General features: G+C 39.0%; 1 protein-coding gene across 1 annotated transcript; it reads right to left on the reverse strand.

Annotated features, from left to right (window-relative positions):
• Nucleotides 1-279: 279 nt before the first annotated feature.
• LOC129248353 (enhancer of split M2 protein) lies at nucleotides 280-1,062 on the reverse strand. The gene has a single exon (XM_054887879.1). It carries the CDS (start codon nucleotides 1,060-1,062, stop codon nucleotides 280-282), a length of 783 nt encoding a protein of 260 aa, XP_054743854.1.
• Between the last annotated feature and the right edge of the window lie 21,950 nt (nucleotides 1,063-23,012).

Genomic DNA, 23,012 nt, shown 5'->3' on the forward strand with positions numbered 1-23,012 from the left:
ACATAGGTAATTAAAGCGTATCACAAATATTTATATTGCAAACAAGCATTTGTATGAATGGATGTTGAAGTGGTTTTTATCTTAATATTCCTCTTCTTCCTTTTTTGTTCTTGTAAATTATCGTTAGCATTACATACTAATATATAATTGAATAAATTAAACTAAATAACAATGAGATCCCTGATGAAAGTAATAAAAATCCCTGCCCTACAACTTCCACAACGTGAAAGATCAAAAGCGCTCCGAAAAAGCTCAATTCCATACGTCAACTAAACTCGTTCACAGCACCGCTGCTTCTACGGGTAGTTGACTCCAACTCTGGCACAACCACGCTGTCAGCAAGTCATCATCGATTTTCTCCTGCGTGTTAGTCCAAAAGAAGGTGCCATCATCGGTGTGAACGAATTGTATGGGCAGATCGGCGAGCACGTGCTGAGACAATGTTGTGATGGCATCTGTTGCTGTGTGGGGCAAATGTGGGACACCTACTGTCGCCGCTGCGGTTGTGGCTTGCGTTGCCGCGTCGCATATGTGGTGATGGAACTGCTCGTGCTGGCAATTGCGTCCGTAAACACAGTGTGCACATGTGCTGGGTGGCGTTTTCTCGATGCTGGCGCTGCTGATGACTGTCGTTGCGAATTTGGCACTCGCCTGGCATGGGCGCTCACTTTCGGGTACTGTGCCGTTGGCAGTCGCCTCCCATGCGCCATGATTGCACTCCTCTTTGCAACTCATTTTGCGCATCAAGCTGGTATAGTCCTCGATTAGCGTTGTGGGCCACTCCTCCCCTGCACCGCTGTTGGTGGTAGCGCAGGGTTTTGATGGGATGGTATTGTTGAGGTGCACATTGTTTGGGTGTAGGCTGGCGGTATTCGAATTGCTTCCGGCTATTGTGTTGTTGCTGCGCTTGCGTGCCATCAATCGCATTAGTGGACGCCACATTTTGCAAAGTTTTCGTTTTGATTTATCCACTGGTGCGGTGGGCGGTGGTAAAGTTGTGTTTCCGGTTGTAAAGCTCAAGTCGGCGAACTGATGCGCGAGATTTTTTGTGTCGGTATACATTTTATATAAAATATTGGTTGTTGTGATAAATTTATTTCAAATCGTATTTAAAAATATCCTTCAATAACAATTTGAGTGCTTCTATTTGATTGCGTGTTCTCGCTGTGAAAGTTGTTGATGAACTGATGCTGTTGCGCTTGCATCCGCATGTTTTTATACATCAACCATTCACTACAGGCAGGCAGGCAGACAGGCTAGCTAACCAACCAACCAACCAGCCAACCATTCATCGATCGATCGTGTGAACCAACGCAGCTGAAGGAAAGCAGAAATACGAGACGAGCGTCGCCGTCGTCGCCACCGCCGCCAACAGTAACCCTCTGTCTGGCCATCGTGCCGCACTCAGCTGAGTGCCGCTCAACTGCACTTCCCATTTCTGGCTAACGCAGAGAAATTCCAACAGGAATCGTCATTATATATTTCCCATGTTGCCTCCGCTCTTTCTCTTCGCTCTCTGCTATCATATGGCTTGTCTGACCCAAAAGGGCAACACAAGTCAACGCACTGTCAGCATTGCGATGGCCTGACCAAGCAGTCACCGTTGCTATGTAGCACCATCATCAACACTAACTCGCAGCTAGCTTAGTATGCAGCGCAGGTAGCATGCAACGCCAACAACAACTACAGCTGCAGCTGTATTAATGGCAACAGCAGTAATGTTGGTAAGTAGGCTCCTCAAAAATTAACCAAAAATCTGAGCTGCCCGGCTGCACACGAGAGCAAGAGAGCCCATAAAATGAGTGTGTACGAGCGCCCCTTAAATGACAGGGACAAAGTGTGGGAAACTATTTTTTGGGTAAATGTTTTTAGTAATTTTTTTTTCTTAGTAAATTTCTCTCGTATTAACAGGATGTTGGATGATATCGTGTAGCAAATAAACTGAATTGACTTAGAGTCGGCAGTGGTGACTTGAGGTAGCCCTACGCTTTTTAACTGGAAATCTACAAGTGTTCTGGAACAGTATGCAGTAGGCCGGGTCGATTTGTGGGGAGGCAAAAAAATCGCCCATTGCTCTGTGAAAATCATATTCTAGGGATCAAAATAAGAAACTTTGCCGGAGGAACCATACCTCTAAACCGAATTCTGATGTCCCCCAATTTGGGTCGAACTTTTTAGTTTCTTTTCTATAACTCACTTAAATTAATTTTTTCATTTACAATAAATAAATTTCTTAAGAGAAAAAATAGATATTATTATAAATAAATAAAAATAAAGAAAAAACATAGCCATTTAGCTGATTTTTTCATGTAAAGGCCAAAAATGGTGATATTTTGAAATTGGGGGACATCAGAATTCGTTTTAGAGGTACGGTTCCTTCGGCAAAGTTTCTTATTTTGATCCCTAGAATATGATTTTCACAGAGCAATGAGCGATTTTTAAATCGACCCGCCCTACTATACAGTTCCTTACTCGTTACAGAATAATTTAGTTTTGACTATGAGAGGCAACGTTTAATTGCAAAAATTGAGATCGGATAAGTCTTGACACAGAGCAGGAGTTCCATACATTTATGATTCTCTTTGAATATTTGTTCATTCAATTTTCCCCTTTTTAAGGGTAAAGTCTGAGGGCATCGTTTCTTTGATTGTTGGGAAACCACGCAGGAGTAAAAAGAACTTTTCGAATACGATTGAAAAATGATGTTATCTCTACAGGCATTTATAAAGGAGAAATGTATAGTATACCAAAGGACCAAGAACTAACAGATTGTGCTGTAAAGTATGAGGACCGAAGTACAGTTCATGAAATTTAATCGGCGCTATGCCAGAATATCGTCGAACTTTTCATTAAAAGATCCATCACTATTGGATAATGCGTGTTATTTCTATTTTTTTAATTAGAATTTTTATATAAAAACCTGGTTTAGATAAGTTACTGAGGTAATACCAGTTAACAAGGTAAGAAACGACTTTAAGTCAAAAGCCATTCTGCGTATTCTACATAAGGAGATGAGTTCATATGTGTAAGATAATGGACGCCTAACAGACAGACATTCTGATATTAGGCCAGAGAGAGGCTGCACTATGGCACAGTTATACGTTATTGATTATCTTAGGTCACAAATTGACGAAATTAATGTTGGCTTCTTAAAATTTGTTTGGTCATTCTAAGGCTTTTGATGCAGCTGATCACAATTTATTAGTGAAAAATTAGGGGATAAGAAATCCATTATTTTCTCGATAGATGGTTTAGCATCGCCCGGAGCTAAGAATCGGCCGTAAAACAATTTCAAGCCATTTCGGCAAACATTTTACGTAAAAACAATGGATTTCTTTTTCCCAAAATAATATTTTGCTATAAGTGGAGTAATTTGTTCAATTTTATTGTGTCGTGCCGCGAATTTGATCCGGTCTTGCCTTGGCAACAGATCTCAAACCGTTATTGTTGCAAAGAGAAAGTGAAGGCTATATTTTGCACCCTCTGTTGTTTGTGTTATATACCTATTATTTTTATATATATTTATATATATTATTTTTCAAATATTTTGAATAGCTGTAATGCCCATATTTGTGCTGGCGATGTCTAATTGTATACAAATTGTCCCATTTTCTCTTAGCAATAATTAAAGGCAAAAAGTAGGGAATTTAGTTAAATAGCTGAAATATAAAATTTGTTTGAAAATTTTGTTTAACTCTTACAACTGTTTTGTATAAAATTTTTTGTTACAAGCGAATTGGAGAAATTCATTTGTATTAGAAAATTTTTCGGTAGCGAACATACAACCGGACAAAAATCAGTTGAAGTTGATGAATTCGTTAAGAAACAGGCGTTGAGTTATACGGAAATATTGCTTGTAAGTATGTTAGGACTAACGTTTCCCTTGGCTAAAGAGTAAGTATTTTACCATCTACACACCTCTTGGCCGAGTGTAGCGTAACCTTACAGGGTAAGTATCATCAATTTGAAAAGAACTGCAACAGCCCCGAGGAAGTCTCATATTGCTTGGCATCGAAAATTCGACAAATTACCCTGTTTGCAACGAGACGATAGTGCAATAACAACAACAGGGCGAATGCCACGGCAAGAAGTCGCAGTTGTACACATTCATGGGCACACAACCTTACGTATGCGCCTTGTAGGAAAATATATAAGTATGGAATTCTGGTACATATTTCTGATATATGTTTGGACCAGTTGTATAGTGACTCTTCGAGCGCATGACACAATAATAATTTGTATTAAGAAAAAGGTTTAGGGAAAATTAATGTAGGTAAGTATAAGTAGCGCAAATAATAAAATTATAAATATGAAAATTTAAGTGACTAAATATTATTATAGTACAGTTTCCGCAATTACTAAAAATATTGCGTTGATATTTAAAAAAATATTTAAATGTAGTTTTTATAAAAATATTCACTTCCAAGAAACTCTCGAGCATATAAAATATAGATTTTTAACGCATTCGTTGTCCTGGATTAACTTCTTCAACTTCCGGAACCAAAAAAATCATCGATTGAAAAAATACTAATATCGGATTGAAGTATAAAATATTTATTTGAGACAGCAAAAATCGCGAATTCACTATCATCGATAAAAACCCGTCATTTATTTAAATTTAAACCAACTCATGGGAACTGAAAGCTTCACAGCAGCTGAAGTCATCGACTCACTGAGCTAATTTTTGAAGTGAAACTTCTTAGGCGTCGATGGACGAGCGAGAATGGAGAGTAAAATTTCAAGGACATGCAACGTTTTGGGGATTTTCGTTCCGCGGTAGAGAAAAAAGGTATAAAGTAGGAGAAAAGGAGAGAGACAGCTATACCTTATATATATTGTGGTTGCTAATTTCTAGTGAGAAATGACACTGACTACTTTTTGGCGTTTGTTTGTTGGTGCAAACTTGTAGGAAATATGTTTTTGGTGCCTACTTTTTGGCGTTATATTTCCTTGGCGCTTTCTGTTTGGGGCGTAATTTTTTTGGGTTTTTTTTGGTGCCTACTTTTTGGCGCTTATTTCCGTTTCCAGCCTAATGCTTGTACATACTATAAAGTGTTATCCATTACGGCGTTAAATTTATTGTTATTGTCTTGCAGTAATTGGTGCCGTTGCAGCGGTCTTGTAATCGCTGCGTTTGTGCGGGTGATAAACGCTCGGAGTAGTGCGCGTTGTTGCCACGGTTTGTGTCTGGCATTTACCTACACCGGTCGACCCTTCTCCGTTTTTTATAAATTTTGTCTATTTGTATTCTCTGCAAATGTTGTGAATTTATTTAGATATATATTCTTTCTCTCTCTCTCTCTCTCTGATTCTCTCTCGGGGCTCTCTTTCTCTCATTATCTCTCGGGTCTCTCCATCTTTCTTTGAAAACTGAAGGTTTCACTTCTGTTATGTGTACTACACTATATACAAGCACATTTTTTTATATAAATAAGTAGTAGTTTCCCGCACTATTCGTTTTTGTTGGGCTATCCTAACCACTATAATTCTTATGAGATTTATGAAATTTAGGTGGTTAGATATTTTTTACAGACAAGGAAAAGAATTAATGCACACTGCTTCTCAAAGAATGTATATACAGATATACTTGAAAAAGATATACTCAAAGTACAAATTGTAGAATTTTCAGGTAAATGTGTTCGAAATTAGGTCAGAAACCACAACGAAGCGTATACACTTTAAAAAAGGACGTTGTATGTATGTACTGCATTTGGAGCTCTAATAGCAAATTACCTAACACAAAGACAACCACTTCGTTGAGGATTTCGCAGAAGGTCTAAGAACTTGAAAGAGGATTCTTCATCTCCTAAATACATATATATGTACGTAGCTCCTCCAAAACTGGTTGCGCTAACTGGCATCACATTTTCAGGCCGTCCGTTAAGGAGGCGGATTGTCAAGTAGATATGCATTATGAGATTCATCAGGAGTATAGAATGACTCAGCCAAAGCAAATCTAACTGTGGTATTACAATTGGCCGCTCGTATCTAACTTTGCATTGATTGTGCAAAGAACAATCGTTAGTGATTTTCAAGAATTTTTTTGTTCTGAGTACGAATTTGGCATCTAAAATGCTCTATCACTTTATATATTTGAGTATTTCTGGATTCTATGCCTCGAAAATTGCTACTTTGTGTTTTTTATGGTTTTTGATCTTTTTGGGAAGACCAAATTTTATTATTCAATTTTCTCAAATAATATAATATAGCAAGCATTCATTGGTTTGAAGCCCATTTTTCAAAGGTGTTAACGTTGATTTAAAAAAATTGAATAATTCTTATTATTATTATTTCACCACGAAAAAACATTGGACTTTCCCGAAATAAAATCAGAAATATGGCAAAAGAGCCACTTTTTTGATATTTGACCAGGAATTACTTAAACTCCTGACGAGATGGACAACTTTATAAGCCAGACTCGTGTTTAGTGTGAAAAAAGCATAAAAATCACCCCGCCTTTGTAGGCCTGTTTTAAAAGTGCCTGAATAGACGAATTTAAATTTGTGCTTAGGGACACAATATTATTTTTTGTTTGTTTTTTTAACGACCTTTAGAACCAAAAATTACAATTTTCAATACCTCTACTTACATATATGTTTACAGGCTCTATGTATCACACAGAAATAAAAAAATTAAATAAAAGATAGAGAAGATTATTCAATTTATATATAATATTTTATGAATTCGCAAAAGCACGTCATGTTTCTGAGTCAGATGTAAGGAAATAGTTCGTAATTGGCATAAATATGAAATTTGTATCGCCAGCCCAAGTTTTCCCTGCAGGGTAGATTCAGTTATGCATGCACAGAGCATTTCTTTAACGTGTTCGCTCACTTCGCTCAACTATCTCCATTCACTTGGCCTCGTCAACACTTTATTGCTAATTAGTTGCTGAATTTTTTGGACGCGTTGATGATGCCGGGTACAGAAGAGCGACCGAGCAAGCGACTAAAAAATAGTTAAACACACAACATTAGTGGTTTTTTGTGAGAGAAAGAATATGGTACGGTAATATACTTACAAAAACAAAAAGGAAGTGAGTTTTTGTGGGAATTCCTTGTGAACCAAGCAACTGTGTGTCCGCCAAACGGATGCGTCAACTAATATTTATTCCTTTTTTCGTACTTTTTTGGTATTTTTTTATTTTTCAAGAACCATGCTGCGTCACTTATAGTTCGTTTTTCTTGTGTTTATTGTTGCTCTAAACGTGTATTATTGCTTGTTCTGATTTCGAATGCGCGCTGCGTTTTTCGGACACCATGCAAATGCAGTTACTTCGAGAGCGCGATAATGTTGGCCACTTGAGAACACAGCTGCGCATACTGATTTCTTCGACTTTGCCTTCAAACTGAGCAAACACTTCAGATTACACCGTTCAAGCCACAAGAAATGCGTTTAACTGAGACAACCAGCCAGCCAGCTTAGTTCGATTGTTGTTGCTCGAAGCTGCTATTACTTTGGGGTGAAAAAAACACACAAACAAATGCTCAGGCATGGCTGTGGCACTCAATACCGTTTCAAGGCGCTGTTGTGCCGCTGCGCACACAGCGGAAACAAAGAAAGCAATAATGCGCAGCAGCAGTGGAAACAGTGTACAAGTACAGCGTACGAACGAGCAGGTTGTGTGCCGGCCGTGGGAAGAAGGATTTTCGGCAGGTTCCCACGCAAGGATTTACGCGCACAGCTGACGGTGGATGGCAGCCGGCTGCATTTAAACATAACTAGGTATGTGTGTACGTGTATAAGTACAATACAATGTATTGCCACGAATTGCGCAGGCGCATCACAGCATGACTCTCATGCTGCTTGCTTATACTCGTATACCAACAACAAAATGCGTACTTGAACGTGCATGTTTGTACGGGTGCGCGACTGCGACTGCGCCTGCATGGCATAATAAAGATGATGAAATTGATTTTGTTGTCAAATCAGGTTTTCGATTACTTACTACGCACGCTCGCTCGCTCCTCGTAACATACAACATAACAATGCAAAGCAAGCAAAGGGAATGATGGCACTTGATTACCGTTGTACTGGGGTACTGCACTCTGACTGTGGCAACCCAAATGTACTTGCTAAGTGGAATCATTTATTGTATTGGTATTCTGCCCCTTTTGGGTTGAGCGCAGGAAATGTGTGCGCCCCTATGCATTACAGCAGTTAAGCAATGGCGTTGGGGAAGGCTTGCAGTGATAACAAAAACGAGAAATGCATATAAATGCCGATTTCAGTTTCAGTTGAAATCTCCCTTGCCTTTCCCACGCTACGATTTCTTTCGTACACTTGACACCTGACGTTGCTGCAGTTGGACTTGACCTTTGTGGATGCTGTACGAATTCAAGCATATACAAACATACAAACATATCTACGCATATATGTGATTATGTGCACACATCTTTTGTTTACCGGAGTGTTCGCAAGTGTGTGTTTTGTTTTGGTTTTTCGCTTGCCTCGTTGCTGTCATACGCCTCGGCTACTGTGTGACGCATATGAATTGATGTTGCAAAACGAAAAGGACACACTAGTTGCAGGTGTCACAGTGACATTCAATTCGGTGGCATTGTAGGTATTGAGAAAAAGGTCATAAGAGGTATCAGTATGTATGTATGTATACATAACTGTGCTACGAAGATTTAATGCAATTGCAATTGGTGGGAAACTAATTTTTGGCCTTCACTTTCCTGTGCCTGGCTGAAAAAAGGTATTGCAAAAAAGTTTTAGTGCTGTCTTGAGTACGCATTACACCTGCTCCAAGAGTGATTTGAGGGTGAGTTGAGAGGGTTGATTAAAGATGTTCAATCAGTGATAGATATTCTTAATTTTTCTACCTTAGCAAAAAAATATAGCACCTCAAGGATGACCTGTGACCTGTTTTGACTATTTCTCATTTTTTAGTTTTGAGTGTTCATTATTTTATTTTATGAAAGTATAGCTCATTGTCTAGCATAAGCCATGTAAGTCTAAATTTCAAAATTTATAAAAAGATTCGAAAAATGCCACAAAATGTTCAATACAGTTTCACGGTTTGTAATTAGAATTTAAGGAAAATTTGTTGGTATGCAGCTTCAAAACTTATTAAATTTTCGTACAATAAAGTGCAAGTTCGAAGTTGCTGAAAAATTTTAAATAATAAATATTTCCTTCACGATGTTGCGAATTTTCTCCATCATTCAGGTTCTGTAATTCACTTCCGAATAAGATCCAACGCAGTTGCAGTGTCGTGCTGATGGTCTTTTATGAGAAGCTTTTTGATAACAGAAATACACTCGTAGGTTTGCCATTGGCCTGTCGAGACGCGATTGCTATTAAAAAAACACTTTTTTCTATCATTGCCCGAATAACAGTTTCGACGAAAGCTTCAGAATTGAATTGAACTATAAGGCACCTCTGCTTTTGAAAGAACACTCAAGGATCCGAAGAGCTAGACACCGATATATTTTATCCCAAAACAAAGCTGTGGTGTTGATGGCCATTGTTCAACTGGAAGTGAATGCAATTACATTCAGCTTATATGGGTCCCAAGGCACATTGGCATGCTCGCGAACCAGGTAGCTGATGCATTGTTTAGAGGCGCTGCAGCCTCGAATGCACAAGGCCCGATACTCTTCTGGGACCAGCAAAAAATATCAGTGGGGAAGAGCTAAGGCTGCGAAACTTATGTTGGCACCAACGCCCTTCCTGGGAGGGTATAATCAGTAGAGAATTAAAATCTTATAAACCGTCCTAAGAATGAACTGAGAATGTTCACAGGATTTCTTACTGGTCATTGCATAACGCGTAGTCATTTACACAGGCCCGGAATTTGGGCTAGTAACTCTTGTAGATTATGCGACATATTCCGAGTAGCACCACTACATTTTTTCTCGAATGCGATGCTATATCGAGGCGAAGAAGTAAACACATCGGCCTGGTACGGCCGAAAGAGATACAAATACGATCAATGGAGCCCAGTGCTGTCCTGCTTTTTATCGAATGAACTGGATTGGAGGAGATATTTTGAAGAGTAGAGACCCCTAAAGATCGTAAAAATGAAGTGCAAGTATCTATCCTACATATATCTATCCAAGATCCAACTTCTATATAGTAATTTATTGGAAGCTGTTAAATAGTTGACGAATATTCCAATAACTTTCACATGCTTATGATAAATCGGTCTCAGTACTTTTGCCTCCTTTGTGAAAAGAGCAAAAATATGCTTAACAGGGGGATATAACGGGTTAAAATCCACCACAAAAGTTTTTCTCATCAAATTGGAACATAATTCTCGTAATATCTCGTGTATGGCAACTTACTAATTTACCTCAACAATTATTTCTATACACACTAACGAAAATAACCAAATTAACCCTTAATTTTTCTGTGTTAAAATCTCACGCCATTGGGGCTGAGGCTCATTGAACATTTTTAAATATTTATGTATTTATGATGGCACTTGTAGCGTCCGTCATCTACTTCGTCGAGCGGTGTGGCCACTAAAACAATCCTTTCTTTTCTGGGGAGACATCCTTCCCGGGACTACTTTTTGCATTACTTCGGAAAGGCTCAAACCGGCATCCATAAAAAGGACCAATTCTATTCATCCACGTTTGGGTGCATTTGTAGCCAGTTTAAGGGGGAACGCCACTGTGAAAATTCAAAAAAATCGATTTTTTTTGCATAAATTGTTGGATTAACTACTCGATAAAATGTGGTAAAAATTTTAAAGCAAAATTCGTTTTATTCTCAATTCTATGTGCACTTAAGTGAGCGCCCGTCGGTTCGGCCCCGTAGCGCTTACGATACGATGCTTTATTTCAAACGCGTTTTTCTCGAAACGACTTTTTTTGATATGGTGGCAACGATTTCTCGAAGACTAATACGCCGATTTTAATTTTCTTTTTTTTCAAAATTTTTGTTATCGCATTGGCTATCGTTGTACGTAGCCGATTTTAAAATTTTAAAAATAACTATTTGGGCCTGTTGAAATTAAAAAAAAAAATGGTGAAAAACACACATGGAAATTCAAATCACCACCATTTTGTCAAAAAAAAAAAAAAAGAAAAACGGCTACGTACATCGATAGCCACTATTGTGTAGATTAATAAAATTTTTGGTTTTTTGATTTCAGATGATTGTTCATTGCTGTATCGCTGCCACCAGATGACGTCATTTTTTTTTAACTCGTTACGTTTATTTACATAAATTTGTCAATTCTCAATATTTTTTAATAAAAATTTACATCAACATAGTTTAATACATATATAATATAATAAATTGCTTTTTTTCCGATCCTCGAATAATCATTCCTACTTACAAAAAAAACCCAAAAATCCATATTTTTTGACCCCTCACAGTGGCGTTCCCCCTTAATGCTATATCGTACGCTCGTCTTCCGTGACTCTACGACATGTAGCTCGTCATTGCGAGTTAAGGACTCAAGTGTCTGTGGTTGTCGTCGGCCCGTCAATTTTGGTCAGCCCTCACTGCACTGCTGCTAATGGTGATGCTGTGTCTGATCCTATATATGCTACAGTGTCTTGCGCTCTCAATCGATATGGCGGAGACACATTACGATTTTCGCTGCGAAAGCTCGAACTGACTCCCACTTCCCGCTGGTTGAACACATATCTTTCGTGAGGGTGTTTAATATGATTATGGTGAGTAGTATCAATACTTAAAGGGTGGCAAGGCCGAATGTTCATGGCGCCAAGGGTATGATCTGCATTTTATGAGACCAACTCGGTGCCATAATTTTATGAACTATTAAAACCGAGTGACACTATTACAGAAAACCGGTATCGAACGCAATTAATGTGTTTGGGACGAGCGCTGAAGGAAGAAGTAGCTCTGGCTGATCAGCATTTTCACTTTTATGAAGAAGGCAAAAAATTGATAGGTTCGCATTAATTCAGTGCGAAATTTGTGCTATACTTCAGGATGGGCTGGGATTCAAAACCTAAATATGTAATAACTATTTTTAAAATAATGCCGTATATTTTGAGGAAAATACAGCGGAAGGGAGGCTGTACAGGTGCACCTTGTTAAAAGTCTATGTGAAAGCTTAGCCTTGGCACGTCATAGTGAGAGTATTTTATGTGTTCGAAATTTACTTATTTTTTACTTTATTTGTGAATCAGGTAATTCTTAGTACGGGAAATAAGTAATTACAATAAATTAAAAAGGATTTAATTATTTTAAACCAAAAATTAATGTAAAAAAAGAATACGTAAGAAAACACTTTCTTTCTTATTCTTCAAATAAGAGTATTTTTTCGAAATTTTAAAACTGTTCTGCTTAGTATTTCGAATCCTATTTTTTTAGTAGCGATTCTAAATACTAAAGGTAATGATAAAAAAAAGTTATAAAAATTAAAAATAAAAGCAGTTATTTTAAGCGATTTAATAAATAATAAAAAACGACTTTTCTCACTTATAAAAGGAAAACTTTCTTTATCAACTGTGTGTTACAACAATATCTCCAATTTTTCTTTCCTTTTGCACCAAATTGCAATATTGCACGCGATTGTCCGTACTAATTCTCACATTACTCTCATAACTCACTCTCGTGTAAACGAACCAGCACATAACCTCAATATGTAGAGCAATCGAAAATCACTCATAAAGTCATTGTTATAATTGCCATTTGTCCGCCTTTTTCAATTTGCATACACCTAAAACATTTAATATTCGGCCAAACGATTCTTCTATCCAACGGTTGCCAATTGCGCTACACACCAAATATTTATGAGGTACATTTGCATGTATGTGTGTATGTGTGTAAGCAATCCAACACACTCCTCTCGTAAACAAAAGAAATACCCGACTCGACCTAACTCACGAGCCTCAATTTATTTGTGCGCCCGCAGTAAAAAAAAAGGTGTCCACAGGTTGCGCCTCCAAAGACAACACCACCACAACAGCCCACCAAGCCACATGATACCACAGCACGCCAACAGCACCAACAGCGACACTAACAACACCACCAACAGCGACACTAACAACACCACCAACATTTGCCAATAAACAGCAGTGGCTGCACTTGGGTGCTACACGATCGACAACAGACAAAACAGACAACAAAGGCAACAAAACTAAGAACACCGCCAGCACACAAGCAATGAGGTTGTCGCTTAAAATGCAACATTAGCAGCATGCGTCGCAAAATAGCCGCGTGCCAATCGCGTGTGCAAAGTGCGCTCACTCCTCTTTCGCTAGCCAACCACCCAGCTCTACGGTTCGAACGCTCGTATTGCCAGTCGTTCACACGATCATCGTCGACTATGGCTATGGCAGCGACAACCGGCAACGATCGATGGCAACAAGGCAAGCTAGCAAGTTCGCAAGTGTGTAAACTCAGTTACTAAGCTGCAATTAATCTTAACGCTCACTCGTTTGGCCTGGTTACTTTGGTGCGGGCTTCTCTGCTTTGTGCTGACTCAGCTCGAGGCGGTTGAGGTGGTTGAAGTTTAGTTACACTACTAAAAGCCGGTCATTGGGTTCGCATGTGCTCGGTTACCGGCTTGTGAACCGCAATGCGTTTCGGCTAACAAGCACGGCAAGGCACTCAATATGTCTACAAGCGCCAAACGAGCGAGTCTCTTTCTTTGTCATGCTGTTGCACGATTTTGCATTTGAAATTATGCGTTGGCACGTATGTAGGCTAGAATTTAGTATAATGCCGATCGCTTTGGAAAAAACGGTAAAAAGGGGGTGATAGGGGGGTGTATCCCCATCTTAAAACTGAAAACAGAACCTGCGGAGGCTTATAGTTTTTAAGTAATTTAATGTTAAAGTTCTATAATTTAGCGAAAAGTTGGTGTTGCCATACACCTGAAATGAAAACGAAGTTCGCACGCAGGGATGTTCAGTGGAAGGTTCATTGTAAAACTGCAGTATTTTTTGCTGTAATTTAAAGTTGAGAAATGAATTTGAAAATAAAAACATACAACTCATTTAAACTTAAAAACAATGATATTAAGCGTATCACAAAAAATAATAAAGTAATTAAAATTAAATTAAATTAATTAACACAGTATTTTTGCGTGGAACTCTTTATCGCGTAGGCGGCCTTCGGCCGCGCTTCATAAAAATAACCCTCATCAGTCCAACTCCGGCTACGCAATCCACAGTATTTTTGCATAGAACTCCTTTTCGCGTGGGCGGCCTTCGGCCGCACTTCAAAAAAATAACCCTCATCAGTCCAACTCCGGCTACGCAATCCACAGTATTTTTGCGTAGAACACCTTTTCGCGTGGGCGGCCTTCGGCCGCACTTCAAAAAAATAACCCTCATCAGTCCAACTCCGGCTACGCAATCCACAGTATTTTTGCGTAGAACTCCTTTTCGCGTGGGCGGCCTTCGGCCGCACTTCAAAAAAATAACCCTCATCAGTCCAACTCCGGCTACGCAATCCACAGTATTTTTGCGTAGAACTCCTTTTCGCGTGGGCGGCTTTCGCCCGCGCTTCAAAAAAATAACCCTCATCAGTCCAACTCCGGCTACGCAATCCACAGTATTTTTGCGTAGAACTTCTTTTCGCGTGGGCGGCCTTCGGCCGCGCTTCAAAAAAATAACCCTCATCAGTCCAACTCCGGCTACGCAATCCACAGTATTTTTGCGTAGAACTCCTTTTCGCGTGGGCGGCCTTCGGCCGCACTTCAAAAAAATAACCCTCATCAGTCCAACTCCGGCTACGCAATCCACAGTATTTTTGCGTAAAACTCCTTTCCGTGTTAAAACCATTGAACCCAAAATTAAAACGTCATATGCGTGTATGTAGTAAGCAGGCACAATAACCCCCATTCCCATCATTAACACTAAACTCAAGTACTTAATTTTTGTTTTCATTTGCAGGCATCCGGCAACACCATACTGTTGTAATTCCAATCTTCTTCTTGTTCGCGCTTAAAATTGGAATGTGATTGCATAGGCAAATGAATTTGCATTTAATTTTAATAGATATAATTGGAACATTAGCATAAAAATCGGTACAAACACGCGTGTGAGTGTATATTTGGTGATTTATAGTGAAATGTTAAAAAATATAGAGTGTAATGTGGCAAATTATAGTGAAGTTCCCAAGGGCATTTTGAATGTAAATAATTAAAAAATTATTATTTCCCGATTAATTTAAAGTTATAAAGAGTGTTCCTTACCACCTCACTAACATCTCCACCAAGTTTCATTAAAAAAAAACATTATAGTTTGCCAGAAATTCCAAGATCGGCATTGTTCTAAATTCCAGCCCGTATGTATACCACTTATGTACGAAATCGTAGCTGCATAAATCACATGAAGGTATATTAAAGTTTTCAACATTCTATAATTCCTGATATATTGATTTAAGATAATGCACGAACTTATATTTAATCGATTGTAAAATAGAACACAATCGGAATTAATTTTTGATAAATTAACTCTCCGCATTCTTTAGTGATAACTAAAACGAGCTCCCAGCAATCCTAACTCCTCTGAGCTCAGAAAAGAAAAATGTTGCAAGCTTAAGTCTCATGAACTACCAACTTAAAATGCGCAAATGGGGTAAGTGCCGCGTATACATATCCTGTCCCTCTCAAATGTCAACCTCACCCTCATGTGGTATTTCCTGCTTATAATGAACGAGGCTCTGAGGTCCGATCATAGACGGTATAACCTTAAAATCTTGGGCAGAGAAAATACTGTAGCCACCAAGGCAACTGGACTCCTGTCTGAGAGTTGAATAAGTTTAACAAAGCGCAGCAGTCATTGGTAAGCCTAGTGAAGCCAAGTCCTTCTCAGCCTGATCTTCCTAATGCAAATAATGCTTCCTCTTCTTCAGCTACCACCAGCTGGAACCGCATCGAATACTTTCATCGGCGCCTTTGTATTCATCTGGACGCGATGGCCCAACCAATGAAGCCACTGGATCTTTATTAGCTGCGCTATGTCTATGTCGTTGTAAAGCTCATATAGCTCATTGCTTCATCGCCTACGATACTCGCCATTGCCAAGGTGCAAAGGTCCAAAAATCTTCCGCAGAATCTTTCTCTGAAACATTCGAAGGAACGTCTCATGGCCTTACGATAGGATGGAGATTATGAGAGCCTTGTACAGTGTTAGTTTTGTTCGTCGAGAGGAGGAGGAGTAGAAGTCCATGCAAGTGAGGAAAGTCCCTGATCACCATCCACTTGGGAGTGGTCAGGAACGAGTGACCTTTGTTCCTCTTTGGAACCATAAGAAATAATAATAATAAAGGCTTTTTAAGTGCACATCATGCCTTTCGAGTTTTGCATAAGTCGGATGAGAATTATGGGAATAAAGACAAACATTTCTTCTAGTTTCCCCTTTTATAGGTTTTTTAACTACTTGATAAGCAAGTAACTAACTGAATGACAGACTTGAAGCCGCAAATTGGCACGATTACTAGCTTAGATATCAACTTCGAATGGTAGCTGCGGGGTTATCAATCAGAAAGCCAGCGAAAGGAGCATGATTTCAATTATTGGATCTCTAACGCTTCTGATATGTTGCAGCTTGCAATAAAGACAAGTTTAAACTTAGGGTGCTAATCCAAAGCACGGCTACTTTTTTTTGTCTTTCCTAACTGCCAATAAATAAATAATAGAAATCCTTTGTAATGTATGGCAACTTTAAAGTTTGGAATAGCGCAATGCTCTATTTGAATTTCAAGTCCACGCTTCTCTTCGTTTATTGCCGATTACTCTGTCAGCACCCAAGTTAGCATTCGATCATAAAGGCGTTGAATGTAAAGCAAAACTAAACGGGGCCTGCACTGGGCCAGCACCTTTAAAGTCGTTCAGGGTTGCCAGTTTTAAAACCTACAAAACTTCGTTGTATAGCACATCCAGCAGGCATCAATCGATGGGAGCAAAACTTGGAATTTGCAAGGAAATTTTTATTTTTTTTTATGCCTTGGTAATGTATAACTTTAGATAACACTTTTAGAAGAACTCACGACCTAAATACATCACTCGGCACAAATTATCGCTCCTAGTTGGAGCCTAGGACGGAAACAAAGACTCTCCAACGATTTCTGTCAGTCGCTGTATGATCAATTTCGTCCAGATGGCGATGGAAGCGCTCTCATTTAGGATTGTGCGCATCCAAGTTTGTTGCGGGTGTCCTCTGCTCTTTGTGCTTTCCATTGAAAAGCCATTTTGACTGCACTATCATCGCCTCTACGGAGAGTTCCAGTTGGATCCAGTGCGATTTTCGCCTTTAATTTCATAATTTATGGGACAGTTGTCAGTGAGATACGAAAGGTTGTTATACCCACACATTAAATAATTAATAAGCCGTTTGCCAAAGCAAAAGTGATAAAATCTCATAGTGTGTCTAATAACACAACCGTCTAAACTGGATTCTAAATTAATAACAATAAATAATATAATAAGGGCCCACTCTTCAAAACATATGAAACTCAATTATCCTCGAAGTTTATTTAATTCCTTCGAACACGCAAATTTCAACTCTGCTTCCAGTCTTCAAATCCCGTTTTAAAGGCCGGTTTTGGGCTTTACAGTTACTTCTGCGAGTTCACTTCATCGGCAATAGTCACGAGTTGCGAGCGGTAATCTGAGCCGTAGGGATACAGTGAATATTTTCACATGATATTTTGATAAATGTACTGATATAGACAAAATGTATTTCGACAATATTTAGTTTAAATGAGAAATTCTGGCCACGTTTTGAACCTCGTATAGGGTTAGTATACAATTTGTTTATTTCAATCTTGAGACTCGTAACTTTCTAAATTATGATACATAGCTAAGATACTGCTCCGAAGGCTGCAAATGTCCAGGATGAGCCGCTTGGACATCAACACAGTGGAGTTGGCAGGCATATGGATCGAAATATTATCTAAACGGTTTGAGAATCAGAGACTTGGTGCTACTCGTTGTCTCGTCTCAGTGAGGCGAAAGAAAAAAAGTAACAGTAAGACTCTTTGTAAGCATACGTCACTATCACGTTGACTGTCCATCCGGTCCCTTAGCACAGAAGTCCCGCAGAGCCGCGTAGTGCCACCCTGGTCTTACAATACTCATATCTCGTTTATGAAGTGGCTCTGTGATGTTACGCTAAATGGACTAGGGATATAATAAATTGTGTGTGTATTTCCACATCTACTGGGTTTTCTAATAGACTCACCGCCATATGGTTTCTTAATTAGATTAGTTCTTGGAGTATTTTGCCCGGTCTTATGAGACCAATGTCTCAACCATACCGTATCGCCAATGTATCAACGTTTTAAATGCAACGTTATTTTTGTCCTTTCCGAATTTTTAAAAACTAAAGAGTAAGATCACTTCAAAATTTTCAAAACCGACTTTTGGCTTCATTTTGAGGTATCTTAGGAATATCTTTAGATGTTTCCAATAAAATATCTAGCTATGCAGAGAAGGGGTTTTCTGTTCTTTTGCGTTCTTACCGAAATCAAATTTTCAAGGAGTTGGGCATGTTTTCTATCGATCGACCTCGATAAAATGGAATATCGATCGGAAATGAGAAACATCTTCTTAAATAGATTATACAAGGAAAAACGTAAGATTTTTTCGATTCTTCTTCTTTTAATTTAATAAAGCGCGCCCGTCGTTTTTTTCTTGTGCTAATCGGCGCCAGTTGGACATACCAAGTGAAGCCAAGTCCTTTCCCGCCTGATCTTTCCAACGCAAAGGAGGCCTTTCTCTTCTTCTGCTACCACCAGCTGATACCACATCGAATACTTTCAGTGCCGGGCCGTTTATATCCATTCGAACGACATGACCCAGCCAACGTAGCCGCTAGATCTTTATTCGCTGCGCTATGTCCATGTCGTCGGAAAGCTCATACAGCTCATCGTTCCATCGCCTGCGATATTCGGCATTGCCAACGTGCAAAGGTCCAAAAATCTTGTCATCGTCCACGCTTCTGAGCCATACGTTAGGACGGTCATGAGTGTTAAAGTGGATGTTTTCAGTTCTAAGGTACAGAATTTTATCATAAGTACATGAGTACGAGTACAAACAACAAATGCTCGTCGGTCAGACCTATCGGTTTTGATTGCACGGTGGCAGTTAACGTCTTAAAGCTTAAGTTATTAGGTGCGCAACTAAGTTCTCGCTGTTTTTTGATGAAAATATGATACAACTTTATTCTGAAAAAATGCTTACAAGTGAATCATTAAAAGTATTGCCCATCGCTGGCTACTACTTTTTCCCATCTTTCTGGTAGATCTCGTATACCGTCACGGTAAAACTGTTCATCTTTTGAAGCTATCCAAGGATCAAGCCATTTTTTATGTCTTCATATGAATGGAACTGCTGGTCAGCTAGACCATGTGCCATCGATCGGAACAGGTGATAATCGGACGGTGCAATATCTGGAGATCTGGAGAATATGGCGGGTGGGGTAGGATTTCCCATTTTAGTGTTTCCAGGTAGGTTTCAACGGGTTTGGCAACGTGAGGCCGAGCATTGTCATGCTGTAGAATCACTTTTTCATGCCTCTCCGAAATGCGTTGCTGAAATGAATCCATTTTTCATCACCCGTCACGATGCGATGAAGAAAACCCTTCCTTTTTCGCCGCTGGAGCAGTTGTTCACAGGCGAAGAAACGACGTTCAACATCCCTTGGTTTTAACTCATAAGGAACTCAAGTCCCCTGTTTCTGAACCATTCCCAAAGCATGCAATCGCTTGGAATTGGATTGGCGGGTAACTCCTAATACTGAAGCAAACTTTTCTTGCGTTTGACACGGATCCTCATTGAGCAATGCCTCCAATTCAGCGTCTTCGAAGGTTTTTGGCCTTCCTTCACGTGGACGGTCGTCAACATTAAAATCACCGTCTTTGAAGCGACGGAACCAATCTCGGCACGTTGTTTCACTTAAAGCAGCATATCCATAAACTTTTTGTATCTCTGAATGCGCTTCAGCCGCCGTTTTTTTCGAATGAAAGTGGAAAATCGAAACTTCCCGCAAATGACGGTTATTCGGCACAAAATCAGACATTTTCACAAAACCAAAAGTATATACAATAATATCAAAAGAAAATCACTAATGTGTCGAAACAGATTGTTTACCATATGTCTAAGCTTTGTTGACGTTTAGGTTATGTTAGAATCGACTAGCACACACTGCTGGTGGCATCTATTGACAAACAGCGGGAACTTAGTTGCGCACCTAATAATTTGCAGATAACTTTTAAGTTCCGTACGAGGGTTGCCTTACAATAGAGTCGCCTTTGCAAAACTTCGTGGGATGAGCTGTAATTCCAAATTTTTATGGGAAAGTTTGGTTTTTTTAGCATAAACTTACATATAACGGTTTCTTAACACCTTTATTTGTTCTTTTTTTAGAGTGATAAAAAATTCATCTCGCACAAAAGATGGAATCAATTCATGAAAAATTTCCTGCAGTGATTTATCATGATTTTCGACGTGGATTATGACAGGAATGCATTGATTACCTTAACTTCGGCTTTTAGCGTTGAAGCAGCACACTTAGCCTTGTGAAACGCTGATACAACGCCAGCCAACGAGACCGTGCAGGATGACGAAATTCCCTCCAAAAAAGGTTGTTGTGCCAGAAACTTGGTAATAGGTGACGAATTTTGGATATATGCATACGAGCTGGAGCAAAACAAAAAATATATAGTATGGGCCAATATGAGCTTAATCCAACAAAAGTTGTTCACTGAAGGCAAATCAGAGGAAATGGTTGCCTGTTTCTTCGGAAAATCTAGTCGTGTCGTAACTGTACCAGTAGAGAAGCTTTATTTATTTATATGAAATATAAGTAGTTATAAATAATTACATTACAGGACTAAGGCAACTAGCATCTGGGGCTATCGGCATGTGAGAAACTTAAAATTGAAGTTTTAAAAAAATTGAGGAAAACCAATTACCGAAGAGGAACCATCCTTCATCAGTACAATGCGAACTCTCACTTATCGGCTCAAAGCTCTGATTTGGCACCTAATGATTTCTTCTTGTTCCCGAACATAAAAAATAAAATGCAAGATAAATATTTTCCAACGTCTGAACAAGGCACTGCAGCCTTTAAAAAGCTCTTTTAAGAGGTATCCACTTGTAGTGGCAAAAGTGTTTTGAAAATTAGTTCAAGAGAATGCAGAAGTGTATTGACTTCCAAGGAGAATATTTTGACAAACGGCTTTATTGGTTTCAAACGGCTTTCATTATTATTTTACTGTGTTTTCATTATTCGGCGCGAAATTGGAAAGGCAACCCTCGTACACAGGAATACAAAATTTATTATGTTTTATGCTACTTTTGACTTTTTTGGGAAGACAGGTTTAAGGTAAACCCCAATAACTAAGCCAAATCTTGGTCGATTGATACTCGTAAGATATTATTGGAAAGGTATTTTCTCGCTCTTTTTATTGCTTCGAAAATTACCGTCTTCACGTTCTAATTTTTCTTTCACAACTGTCAACTTTTGATTCTGTTGATTCAACTTTTAATTATTTTTGTGCAAATCTTTTTAGCATAAAGACTTCTAACATTTCAAGTTTTTTTATTATTAATTATTATTTTTTTAAATAATTATGTTTCTAAGACAATTCTGAAATTCTGAGGTATTTTCAAATCAGTCCAGTCCGTGCAAATCGGAATATTTTTCTAAATATTTTGGCGCAAATCCTAAAATATTTTAGATTATATAATTCCGTTTGAAAAACAGCACCGATTTTTTGCATGGATTGTGGTGCACCCTAGTATACATACATACATATGTCACATAGAGGGTATAAATGAACCCAATTTAAAAGCTTTCCAATATTTCTTTTTTGTTTTCCCACTTAATTTTCCACCACTCACTTCACTCGGCTCACTCGGTTTAAGGCGGCAAGGCATGTTTTATTCATGCAACACACCACAGCGGGCTGCCTGCAATTTTGGCTTCTGGAGCATTTAACTTTTCGCGCTGCATTTTCAATTCAGTTGCTGCCACACCTCCCTTATCACCGCCGCAGCTGCCGCCATTGCATATGTGGCTTCAGTAGCACGCTCATGCATAATTCATTTGGGTCGCTTTGGCTTGTTCAGCCAACCAACCAACCAACGAACCAAAGCTTAGCAATCCAATCTACCCAATGCACTGCTCGATGTATTCCAATCATTTGCTTTAGCACTTTCTCACGGTTTGATTTGGTGCCGTGCCGCGCTACGCCACGCCACGCTACACATTTAGCAACCGCAATCACAGCAACGGCAACGGCAAGAGCAATACTTCAGCTTAAGAGGGACACAGCGGCCGCAACCAACATTGCCAACAGCAATGCGTCACACATACACGCATACATGCATTCGTGCGCCAGCAGCATCAACAGCAACAATAACAATTCTACCATGATCATTATCATTAGCAAGAGGAATCATTATCTACTACAACAACAACAGCAATAAGCGTATATGTAATCAGGCGTTAAGTTGTTGCGTTGCGTTGCAGCGCTAAAAAGCTACCTACATATTTCACCACCGCACTTTGCATACTACTTAAACGTACCTATTTTCGAGATTTTGTATTTTTTACTATTTCGTTTTTTTTTTATTTCATTATGTCGCATTTCTTTCGGGGAAGTGCTGGGAAATCAGTTTATGACCTCTTCGTTGTCGCCGCTGACATTAGGCAAGCGCTTTGTGACACTTTGCAATGTTGGCCACTCAACACACGCTAATGACTCTTTAATTTGGTTCAGCGCGAGCAACGCCAGCGTTGCCGTCATGACACTGACCCCAAGTAAGCGACTGCTTTGGACTCTTTCTTGTGTTTAAATTCATTATTCTCATTTTGTTTTTGTTTTTCCTACATTTCTTGAAGCGTGTTAAACGATTTGTTAAGCGGAAATCATAGGTTGCTGAAATTTTTTACTACGAAAACTTGTAATTTTCGTCATTTTTCCTTTTTTTGTGATCGAATAGTTAATTGAAGGTCTTTTTGCGCTCCACCTGCAGCGTGGGAATCTGAAGTGAATGTTTCGGTATAATATGTAATTATGAGCAACTTGATTTACTAGAAATGATAGAAAATTCTCTTTTT

Source organism: Anastrepha obliqua, chromosome 1, assembly GCF_027943255.1.
Source record: "Anastrepha obliqua isolate idAnaObli1 chromosome 1, idAnaObli1_1.0, whole genome shotgun sequence".
NCBI lineage: Eukaryota > Metazoa > Arthropoda > Insecta > Diptera > Tephritidae > Anastrepha > Anastrepha obliqua.